Source organism: Pipistrellus hanaki (genome assembly GCF_964339955.1).
Source record: "Pipistrellus hanaki genome assembly, chromosome: 3".
In the NCBI taxonomy this organism is placed as follows: Eukaryota; Metazoa; Chordata; class Mammalia; order Chiroptera; family Vespertilionidae; genus Pipistrellus; species Pipistrellus hanaki.
The window spans coordinates 116587751-116600004 of record NC_140505.1 but is presented as its reverse complement, the minus strand read 5'-3'; the positions used below and the strand labels follow the sequence as shown (position 1 = coordinate 116600004).

The 12254-nt window shown below is 35.6% G+C and overlaps 1 protein-coding gene across 1 annotated transcript in view; it reads left to right on the top strand.

Moving 5' to 3' along the window:
- Window positions 1-7399, top strand: part of NTS (neurotensin) — a 37376-nt gene extending 29977 nt beyond the window's left edge. Inside the window, exons 2-5 of the mRNA XM_084876181.1 lie at window positions 146-231; window positions 2436-2497; window positions 5194-5418; window positions 7076-7399. Of these exons, the coding sequence (XP_084732307.1) occupies window positions 146-231; window positions 2436-2497; window positions 5194-5418; window positions 7076-7228 (526 nt within the window). The 3' untranslated portion in view covers window positions 7229-7399. The remainder of the gene's footprint in view (window positions 1-145; window positions 232-2435; window positions 2498-5193; window positions 5419-7075) is intronic.
- Window positions 7400-12254: the final 4855 nt, after the last annotated feature.

Here is a 12254-nt window from a genome sequence, read left to right as displayed (position 1 = left end):
TCATCCTCCTGCATGCACGTGTATATATAGGGAATGGTCAAAGCAACCCTCATACTTCAGTCACTCTCAGAATCAGCTGAAGGCAAGAGGAAGCACCAGAGACTCCCCTTCAGCCTGTCTGACGTTTATGAACTTGGCTTCCTAGGAATCTCAAGGAGAGGATGGCAGGAATGAAAATCCAGCTGGTCTGCATGATGCTCCTGGCTTTCACCTCCTGGAGTCTGTGCTCAGGTAAGCTCAGCTGCATCTCGTAGCTCCCTGAAGTGATTTCTTTCTCCCTTTGGTAGCGTGTTGCTGCTTACATTAATGTATCCAGGGAGGATAGTTTCTCCCTTATTCTGGAATTGCTTTTTAGTGATAGAAGCTGGATATTTTCTTTCTCTGTCTTCATGATTATAAGAATGAACAGATTGCTGTTTTTAAATCTGCCCGGCAATAAGAGGGATTTTAATGAAACACTTCAGGCCCTTCTTTGGAACGTAATTACTAGAGAAAATAAAATGACACCTGAAACTTAATCTAGGCTGGTCACTATCTAATGAGAAGTACAGATGCAGTGCCTGTCAAAGTGGGAAGCCTTCATGAAAACCCATGCCATTCAACTGCTTTGTCTCATTCCCAGTCATTCTCTTAGAAGGCAGGGGCTTCTCCCTCTCCCAAATGATTGATCTTCTGTGTGTGTATGCCAAGAAACAATGTGACAATTGATGATTAATTAATAAATAAATGAAGCATTATTTGTAAATAATCATTTCTAGAAAAATACAAAAATATTCCTTTTTGAGAATATACTTCACATAGTATTTTTATGTGACAAATAATAGTCAACCTTTTATTGCATGCCAATTAAGTTGATACAAATATACTTGGAAAATTGACAGTCTTATATTAATTAAAAGTATTTACCTAGTTTTGAATGTGATAATTAAGGAGAAGCCATATATTTCTGAGTAATTATCAATAATTCATCTTAAAAATGAGATTTAAATTTAGAAGAGTATCAAAACTATACTGACTGCAATATACTTAAATTAATATTTTAAAATAATTAAATGATCACATCAAAATGAAAAAGAAAACAGAGACTAAATGCTGGAAAAATAATTTAACCTGTTTTATACTTTTTACCTGATAGAAATGACATTGAAATCGTTAATTTAAACTTCTGTGATTTTATTTAAATTATGAAATTTATACTAGCAGAAGATATAAATCTTATCAAAAATTTTATTTTTAAAATACCTTGAACTCGTAACTTTGCAAATTTTTAAATGAGATAAATACCACATTTTCTAAAGTTCTGTTTTTATCTAATAATTGCAAGAGGTTAGGGGTATACTTAGAGCATGTGAGTAAAACTTGATTATTGATTAAATATTTCATTTATAAACATTTGAAGTTCTTTCTGTGATAAGCTAAAATTTATGGTGATTCCAGGAAAAAATTTTCATGAATGCCTAAAGTGATTTTTATTTCTTTTGAAAAATAGATTGTGCCCCTAAAATAATAGGAGAAAATGATCCCTGGTATAATTTAGTTCTAGATACAATTTAGCACGTGGTTTCTCCCAGTGCCACACTTCTTCTTAATAAGAGTGGGTGGTGCAAAGAAGATAGAGCCTTTTTAATTTCTGCTTTGCTTTATGAGATGCATGTCAGTGTGTTTGATTTCAGTCATTTTATTGTAGTGTTCTTTTTTTTTATTACCTTACAGTCTTATGTGTGTGTAGAATATTCATTAGTGGAAACTGAAAACGATAGTCTTTTAAAAAATCAGAAATCCATTTTTTAATGCTATCATACATGTTTTTATGGACATGCGTTTTATTTAAGCAATTTTCTTAATGGACTGTTATAAAATTGATAAGTACATATGCTTGGATTTTTTTTTAAGTAGACAAACACATGCTTCTAAGTGTGTTTTGTAAAGCAGCATCTTAAGTAAATCTTAATGTTTTATTTATTCTAAAATTATCAGTAAGCAATTCTCTTTTGTTTGTTTTTGTCTTAAAAGTCTGCATACACCTTTTCATGATGCTGCTTTTAGAAATATCAGTGTGCATATATTCTATATATGTAAACTATTGCTGGTGAAAATGGACCAGCATATATGATGACATTTCTATTGTACGATATAATCAGTTTTTTTTTTAAACTTTGATATTTAGAGACTAAATAACTCCAAATCATCAATAGCCCTTTTGCCATATAATCATGAGCTCATTTTCTTAGAAGTGCTTCTATTACTCCGACTGCCTCTTAGTCTAAAAAAAATCTACAAAATATTTCTGACTACTATTTTAAGCAGAATGCATACATAGGAAAGAGCCTGCATCTAAGAATAATTTTTAAAGGATAAATCTAAAATCTGCAGGTTACAATATAATTATATGATATGTGATTATATAGTAACCATGTGGTTTTGATTTTACTCAGACTCTGAAGAGGAAATGAAAGCATTCGAAGCAGATTTATTGACCAATGTGCACACATCAAGGGTAAGCTTTTTTTTTTTTTTTTAAACCATGGATTGGGAAACATAGGGACTCTCATTATAAGCTGGTGTCTCTTTCCCACAGTAATAACTTCCCGTAAAGGCTGACATGTTCATTGGGAGGCATTTCCTTTTTCGGGAAACTTTTCCTTGAGTTCAAAGGAGTTAAGGGTGTTGATGTGACAGGGAAGGAAATAATAGTGGCTATCAATCAGTATATTGTAACTTTAATTAAATAGTCACATATTATTTATGTGGATGGGTACATGTGTTTAAAGGAATCCTGTTTCCATTCCTACCAAATTGTATGTGGTGAAAGGTATATTGGCCTCAAGTTAAATATATAAATGAAAACTCAGTGACATTTTGCCTTTTTTTTATTATATCGGGGAAAGTAAAATGGAGTTCCTAAATTAAAAATGAAAGCTCATGACAATCCATGAAAGGCAGGTGGTAGAGTGTAAAGAGCAACAGAGTGGCAAACAGAAGCCTTGAGATTTAATACTGCAACTATGACTTATGAGCTATTTGCTCCTAAGGAAGTGGGTAGTTACCACTGCTTGCTTTCATTTATCTTTTATTTTTAAATGCTGTGGTTGGAGCTATGACCTCCTAGACATTAACATTAAATTCATGCCTGGATTTAAGTTCTTCCTATAACAGAAGTGTTATCTGTACCCGCTCATTGTTTTTATTGAATTAAGTAAAACTTTGTATACTGGACCCTGTTATTCCTCTCCTGGGGTCTTGAAAACAAGGTTCCTATTGGTAACCTGTGCCCAGGAATAAAACTCAATTAGAATAGACCTGCTTACGTGCTACCACTCTGTGTGGATATACCCAGTATGCATCTGCCTGTAGAGTCAGAGAACAGGGCTCCCTCCAAAAGATGTTTTTAAAGAAAATTAAATGCTGAGGGGAAGCCACACCTGGTCAATCACTGTTATAACACTGGGATGTGATGATAAGAAAGCTCCTGTCTAATTTCTGAAGCAAAACTCCAATTTAGGTCTTGTCACCTCAAGTTTCTCTTCTCTAAATGGATGAGCACGTTTTAGCTACAATGATCCTTACTGTGTACATACAATTATGTTTGCTAGTTTGGCATACTTTTATTAAGAAAGGTCTCCATAGTACACCATTGAGCATACTTGTGCTTTTTAAAGTCTGACCTAATGGTAGCCAAGATGAACTTCATTCCACACATTTATTTCATGTGTGATTCTGTGACTTGTTTGCTCACATTACTTATTCAGTGTTAAAATTTACTTTTTTAAATTGTGATATTCAGCATTTTCTTTTTGAAAAGCTATACTTTTGTTAAGAATATTAACACATTGTGTCAGCTTTTACATGATAGCTTGTTCTTTATTTTAGCTCAGGATGTTAATTTTCCAGAAAGATAATTTACACATTTATCTATTTAAATTATCTTCTTGTTTATGGATTTTGGTTTGGATATTTGTTTAATAAAACCTTTCCAAGTTTGTAAAATGAATTGTATATGTTTAAACATTATTTTATTTATATCTAATCCATCTGGATATTTAGATTATAATATGTCAAGAAAAATATTATTAGCTCTAAATCAAATTTCCTCATAGCCAAACTGTCCCAAGGATTTCGAATGAAAACTGTGCTCTATGCTACATTCTCATATATATTTTGATCTATTATTGAACATTATATTCTCTTCTGTTGAGTTTTATGTTTATTCGTGCTCTATTAACTCACTCCTTTAAGTCCTGAAGTTTTAAAAATAGTTTTCAATATCTGATAAAGTAAGTTCCTCCTCATTACCTTTTTATTTTTCTAAATCCTTGTAGTTATACTCACACATTCATACTTCCCAATTAACTTTATAATTATTTTGACAAATAGCCTCTCTAATTTCCAGCCTCCCCATATTTTTCAAATTGGAACTTTGATTTTCAGTTGGATTACAGTTGGAGAATAATTCAGAGAGAATTGACAGCTGAAACTATTTTTATTGAGTCTTTCCATCACAGCTTAGTAGTCATTCCATTTTTATGTCATTTAGGAAAAAAAAATTGTGCTTTCTTTCATCTATGCTGTTTGAAATATTTCTTAATTTTTACTATTATGTCACATTTAGGTTCTACTTTGTCCTTATGTTTTCTCATTGATTATAGTTGGCACATGGGATAGTGGTTGATTATGGTCATAATGTTAAAAGACAAGATATAGAGAATATTATAATTTTCTAATAAATTGGTGAGCTGTGATGCTGCCTATGACATCTCAGTGTGTGAAATAGATTAGTGGTCTCTCACCTCTCTAATTTTCCAAATCTAATAGTAACACTTTAGTTCCTGTTCCATTAGACTCTAAACTGAAGTGTAATTAAGAAGAAATGGTATATTTAATGTCTTCACCTGTGATATGATATATATATATTTATATTTTTCTACTTACTGTCATTTCTTTTATTCTTTCTTTCATTGCTCATGTATGTGTGCATGTGTGTGTATTACTTATTGCAATTTTTAAAATAGAGAGTATGAGAATAGAGAATATTGGCCCTATTCAACTTTGTGATATGAAGTGATAAAATTAATGACAGTGTATTTATTAGACTAAAGTAACATTTAGATTCTAAAATGTAGTAACTTAGCACACTAGAAATTTATTTCTTATTCATATAAGTTTTAAATACAATATCTATCTTTTATATTTCAGGTCAGTAGGGCAAGTGTTCCCTCTTGGAAAATGACTCTGCTGAGTCTTTGCAGCCTTATAAATAACCTGGACGGACAAGCTGAGGAAACAGGAGAGTTTCATGGAGAGGACCTTGTTACAAGAAGGAGATTCCCCATTGCCGTAGATGACTTTAGCTTGGAAGCAATGCTGACAATATACCAGATCCGAAATATCTGTCACAGCAGGGCCTTTCAACACTGGGAGGTAAAACAAAACACAATATATATATGTACTTAGAGGCCTGATGCACAAAATTCATGCACTCGGTGGGTGGGGGGCGATCCCCTCAGGTTGGCCTGCTCCCTCTTGCAGTCTGGGAGCCCTTGGGGCATATCAGATTGCCAGCTTGGGCCCACTCCCCATGGGGAGCACAGCAGTTGGATATCCTTAGTGCTGCTGCAGAGGCAGGAGAAGCTGCTGCCACTCTGCTCACCAGCCGTGAGCCCGGCTTCTGACTGAGTGGCTGCTCTTTCTGTAGACAGTTCCTGTGTTGAGTGTCTGTCCACTGGTGGTCAGTGTGCATCACAGCAACTGGTTGTTCCACTGTTCGGCCAATTTGTATATTAGCCATTTATTACATGGGATATAATTAAGTTATCTCTCATTTGTAGCAATTTAAAAAATGCTGATCATTATCATAACAGGAAGACGTTAATATAAAAAACAGAATAAATCACCCTAACTGGTTTGGCTCAGTAGATAGAGCACCGGCCTGCAGACTGAAGGGTCCTGGTTTGATTCCAGTCAAGGGTACATGCCCGGATTACTGGCTCAACCCCAGTAGGGGGCATGCAGGAGGTAGCCAATCAATGATTCTCTCTCATAATTGATGTTTCTACCCACCCCTTCCTCTCCCTTACTCTCTGAAATCAATAAAAATATCTTTAAAAAAAAGAATAAATCATGTGTTGAAATTAACATTCCCCCAGATCCTTCAAATATTTGGAGTTGAGAAAAAACATTTTTCCTTCAATCCTAAAAGGGGGGTATATATTAAGGCAGATTTAATCCAAACACTTAAATGGATGGCAGGTTTAGGCAAGTTTTGGTAGTGGTTGTGGTAGCACTGCCTAACTAATTTAGGCAACTCAAAATGTTTTCTTGGAAGCTCTAAGTCATGTGTGTTTATCTATAAACAAACACAAAACACAAAAAGTTTCATTAGCATTTGAATAGATTAGGCAAATAAGACCAGAGTGATAGGGATATATATATATATATATATATATATATATATATATATATATTCCTATTTCAATTGAATGTGTGGATTTTAGGCATCCTTAGCAGCTAAATCATTATTAAGCATCACAATCTAAAGAGATCATTACCATTTAAACAGAACTTCCATATATGTTAGCTTCTGTGACTAAGAATGTTAGTTTGTATTCTCTCTATGATTGAGAAATTAATATTTGGAATGGTTTGCTAGTCAAGCCAGTACATAACTTAACTGAACATAAAATCATGTAGATCTTTCAAGCCAAACTTATTTTACTAGACTAAAAACTATTTGTTATGATTTATGATATATTTCAATAACATTTTAGTCTAAATTGAGGCCTGAAAAATACTCAAAGTTCTATTAGATGTGCTCCTTCAATTGGAGCACATCTATTACTGTGTGATCTTGACATATTAAAAAAGTTAGTTTGATGAACTAGAAGAATACTGAAAAGTGTGTTCTCATTCTTTCTCAGCCACCTGATAGCCACCTCTTCTTGGACAAAACATATTGTTTTTAACCTCATTCACATATGTCTTACTGTCTGAATCATAAATTAGAGAAGATATAAAAAAACACTCTGAAATGGAATATTTCATGCATGTAAGTTTCATTCATATTCTGTCTATCTTGCAGGTGATTCAGGAAGATGCTCTTGATAATGGAAATGACAAAAATGAAAAGGAAGAAGTTATAAAGAGAAAAATTCCTTACATTCTGAAACGGCAATTATATAAGAATAAACCCAGACGACCCTACATCCTCAAAAGAGATTCTTACTACTATTGAGAAGTTAAATATATTACTTCCATGTGAACATGACTTATCATTCCTTAATTAAATATCAAATTACATCTGTGTGCAAATGTCTCTTCTACAGTTGTGGTTTATTGGATGTGATTTTTCTGATTAATAGAAATCGGACTAAATGTGTTCAAATAAATCTAGATCTTGAGCATGATATGTTGTGTATAGCTGAAGTAGATATTAATTAAGTCATATATAGAATATTTTCTAATTTGGAAAAGCACTTAATGGGTAGTCAAAATGTTTGACATTTTAAACCAAATTGGGAGAGATTATAATAGTGTCCTACAGAAAAGTCTATCCTAAGTATCATTAATTCCCCAAAAGTAACAGTACTGCTTTTATTATTTGACTGAATGTTTTTGAGAGATATACATTTCCCCCCCAATATTCAATGCCTGAATCATTCAGTTATGGGAGGTAATAGTGATAAAATAGGATCATTTTAAAAGAATAATCCATGAACTATTGATCATTATGCCTATCTTAATAAATGATTTGCAACTGAATTTGTTTTCCTGTTAAATGAACTAATTAGCCAATAAAGAGAAAATAAGCCATAGGTAACACACGTTTTTCTGATACATTTTTTATAAATATGTTTTTAATTGAATTTAGAGGGAGATAGAAACATCAATTGGCTGTCTCCTGCATGCCCTCTACTGGGGATCAAGTTCGAAACCTGGGCATGTGCCCTGTCCAGGAATCAGTCAGTGACCTCTTGATTCGTGGGTCAATGCTCAACCACCTCGCCACATCGTGCAGGCTGAAGATTAACTTCTATTAGAAGGGTTACAATTTATAGGCTCCCCCCACTATGATTTAGTAAATAATAACTGCATGTTTAACATCATCAATAAATATGTGTGGGTTATTATTATTATTCTTTCCTAATTGGGAGGGAATTTTTGAGGCAAAAGGAATACTGGAAATGAATCCTCATAAGTTTTGTTTGAGACCACATTTATGGTGGGTCTCATAAAACATCATGGTCCTTACCTTTCCCCATTAGTAGGGACATCCTAGACTCTCAGTCTTATCAGGGTCTAGGAAGAACACTCCTCAGAGACCTGCAGCCTAGTCCATCTATGAAAGATACCAGGCAGTAAGTTGTTCTGGAATTAAGATACACTGAGAACTCCATGTCCTTTGATGAGATTGTTCCTTCCCCAGCCTAAACTCCACTCACTATTACTTACGAACAGCCCACCGATCTCGGGGCTTTCCTGTTAAAATCATGCCTTCTCACAAACACCACCCCACCATCTTTACCATCGTATAAACTTCAACATTGAAAAGTGCCGAAACATTGATCCTAAGAAGGGAAAGTATTTTGTAGTGACTAGAGTGTATACTCTGAAGTCAGAATGCCCAGATCCAGCTTCACCATTCACTAGTAACCTCGGACAATTTATATAACTTGTTTATTCAGCTGCAAAATGTGGAAAGTAAATGAGTAGTGGAGAATGATACAAAGTAGTCCAATATATGTAAAATGCTGAAAAAGTTGCCCAGGGCATATTAATAGCTAAATGTAACAGTTTTTCTGGCCAGGTTCATGCCATTTTTTCCTTTTCCCTCACAAAACTATAGAGCATAATATAATTTTACATATTAACCTTCTGTGTTTAAAAAAACACCAAACCTGCTTATCTCCTAATTAATTATTTGTTTCATTCATTATTCTTGAGGACCTCCACATACTTGTAGAAGATCTATTCAATAATTTTCCTTCCCAGTCTCTTACATCTCCACTTCTGATAATAAACACTTTATCCTTTTCATCTCACCCAATCACTTCCACGGTTATATCACAGAACTTTTCACTACCAATAAATTCAGCCTCCCCAAAGTTTCAATTTTAAGCACTCTACTCTGTAAATATCTTATTTTGTCTCCAGTTCATATAATTTGACACTCACTCCAACATTTATGATCCCATTTAACCCATTGTCTCCACTTTTTTTCACTGGTCACTTTCTACTCATGCCCACACTTTGCTAGTTACTTGATCCAGATTCTATAGTCCACATTAAAATCATTCCCCTGCATCCCTCAACTGCCTGTGCTGCATTAGATAAGCTTGTGAAAATGCTATTAAACTGAAATCTCCCCCAATTCTGGCCTCACCCGAGAAGCTGAACACAGCTGGAAAAACAAAAAACACAAAAAAACACTCAGTGCTGTTTAAAAATTACACTTAAATTTTCTGATCACAAATCTCAAGTCCTTAGTGTTACCTTGAACTCCTACTACATCTGCCTAATAAATTTTGCCTATAATTATCACTGAAGTTTGTTTTATACCTTTTCTCCTATTTCCAATCGCAACATTCATTAGTCTCCTCACATCAGATGATGTTCTAATGAGTTCACTAAAGATTAAAAGCAATAAAAAGAAAATTGCATATTTTCTTTACCACCAAATGTAACACCACTCTGCATTTACCCTCACTCTCCCATTTCAATGGAGGAACCATTCATTTCAATAGAGAATTAGTCTATACTCTCTTCTGAGGTTCACTCCTTAGCACCCTCATTTCCATAAATTGTCCCACAACCTGCTCAGGCTGAAAACCTAGTAGTCATTCTTAACTCTTCCCTTTAACACACACTACTGATCTTTAAGCCCCAGCTCAGAGATTACATTTCCCATGTTTTGGTATGAGCTCATATGTCTAGAAGAAGTCCCTGGTCCTATGTGAATCCACACAGAATCTGAGATGTTGAAATTCACCTCCCATTGGCAGCCTGGGACATTATCCTTCATTTTTTGTTCCTTGGGACCTCTATGAGAAGAAAACAAAAACAAGTGCCTAAGTGATATATAGAAAGTACTCATACAACTTAATGTTGTGGGGTTGAACCCTGGATTCAAAATAAGACCACCGGAGGCTGATGATTGATTTAAAAAAGCAGGCAAGGATTTATTGAACTGGCCAGGAAGGCTGCAAGAGCACCACATGCAGGTGGCCACACTCACGACCGCATTGTTTCAGGTGTAAGCAGTCCTTTTAAAGATCCAAACCACAGTAATTTTCCTTTTTCTAAATTCTAAATTCTAAAGGCTGGGAACATCCCGCAGGGTCGTTCCCAGTCACATCCTGCTGGACATTGGAATGTGGCCCTATTTTGCCATAGCAGATAGTCCAGAAGCAGAGCTCAGTGTTCAATCTCTAAAGGTTATCTACAGTTTCTACTCCTCAAGCTACTGAGTCAGTGGGAATCAATCTCCTGTGGTCCTGGTCCATAGGCACAGGAAAATCGCCTTAGCCTCCAGGACTCCATCTGGAAGCTGAGGTAACCACCTTATGTTTAAGCAAGTGCAGAAGCCAGAATAGCAGGGTTAAAATTCAAACAGCAGTTTTTACCCAAGTATGGTTGCTACCATATTTCTCTCAACAAAAGGAAAAGAAACAATCCAATTAAAAAGTGGGCAGAGGACCTGAATAGACACTTCTCCAAAGGGGACATACAAATGGCCAAAAGACATATAAAAAATGCTCAAAGTCACTAATCATCAGAGAAATGCAAATTAAAACCATAATGAGGCATCACCTCATACCTGTCAGAATGACTATCATAAAAAAAAATTTACAAACAAGTGCTGATGAGGATGTGGTTTGCTGCTGGTGGGAATGCAGGTTGGTGCACCACTATGGAAAACAGTATGGAGTTTCTTCAAAAATCTAAAAATGGAATTTCTAATTTCTGTATGACCCAGCAATCCCACTTCTAGGAATATATACTAAAAATCTCAAAACACCAATCAGAAAGAGTATGTTCATAGAAGCATTATTACAATAGCTAAGATTTGGAAACAGCCCAAGTCCTATCAGTAGATGAATGGATAAAAAAAGCTGTGGGACATTTACACTATGGAATACTATGCAGCAGAATTAGACCTGGAAAATACTATGCTAAGTGAAATAAGCCAAACCGAGAAAGACAAATATTACATGATCTCACTTATTTGTGGAGTCTAATGAACAAAATGAATTGACCAACAAAATAAGACCCAAAGCATAGAGGCATGGAACAGACTGACATACCTCGATGTGAGGTTGAGGAGAAGAGAAGAGGTAAATCAAATAATTTATATACTTACTAGAGGCCCAGTGCATAAAAATTCATGCACTGGAGTGGGGTTTCCTCAGTCTGGTCTGCCCCCTCTCACAGTCCAGGAGCCCTCAGGGGCAGGAGGTGACCCGGAGTTTGGGGTAAAGCAATGCCCCATCATACCTCTGCTGTTGCCACTGCCAACAGCGGAAGCATTGGCCAGCCCTGGTTACCTGAGCTTCAGGCGGCCCTGGGCAGCTGGGTAGCTGCCATCTGAGGCTTACCTGGGCTTCTATTCTGCCCTGAGTGTATGGAGGCAGGTTCATGGAGCAGCCGGGCTGGCCTGGGGGTGGGCCTGGCCTTGCTGCATGCCTGCTTCCCCAGGAGTGCTGAGGAGAATGGATGCCGCCATCTTGTGGCTCTGGGTGCCATAATTTTTGAGGGCATGACAGTCAATTAGCATATTCCCTCCTTATTGGTTGTGGGTGTCACCATCTTTGTGACAGGATGTGGGTCAATAGACATATTCCCTCTTTATTAGATAGGATATGCATAGCCCATGGACATGGGCAATAGGGTACTGAAAACCTGGGAAGGTGGGTAGAGGCTGGGAGGAGGGGAGTAAGGGGGAGGGAAATGGGTGAGATCTGTAATACTATCAACAATAAAATTATTTTTTAAACAAATGCCTAAGTGAAACGGGGGAAAATGGATTTGTAAAACATAAAGAGGGAGAACTAACATGAACTGGTACTTTATATATATTATTATGTATATTATCTTTAATTTTGTCCATTTTATATAATCAAAGCTGAAAAAAATGTAAATTCAGTCCTTATGCTTCCAGTCCTCATCCCTTTGGAGTCTGAATGCTAATCAAGTGAAGACTTTGATGCAAATTATATTGAGAATGGCTATGTTGTATGGAAATTTCTGTTTCAAATATCCAC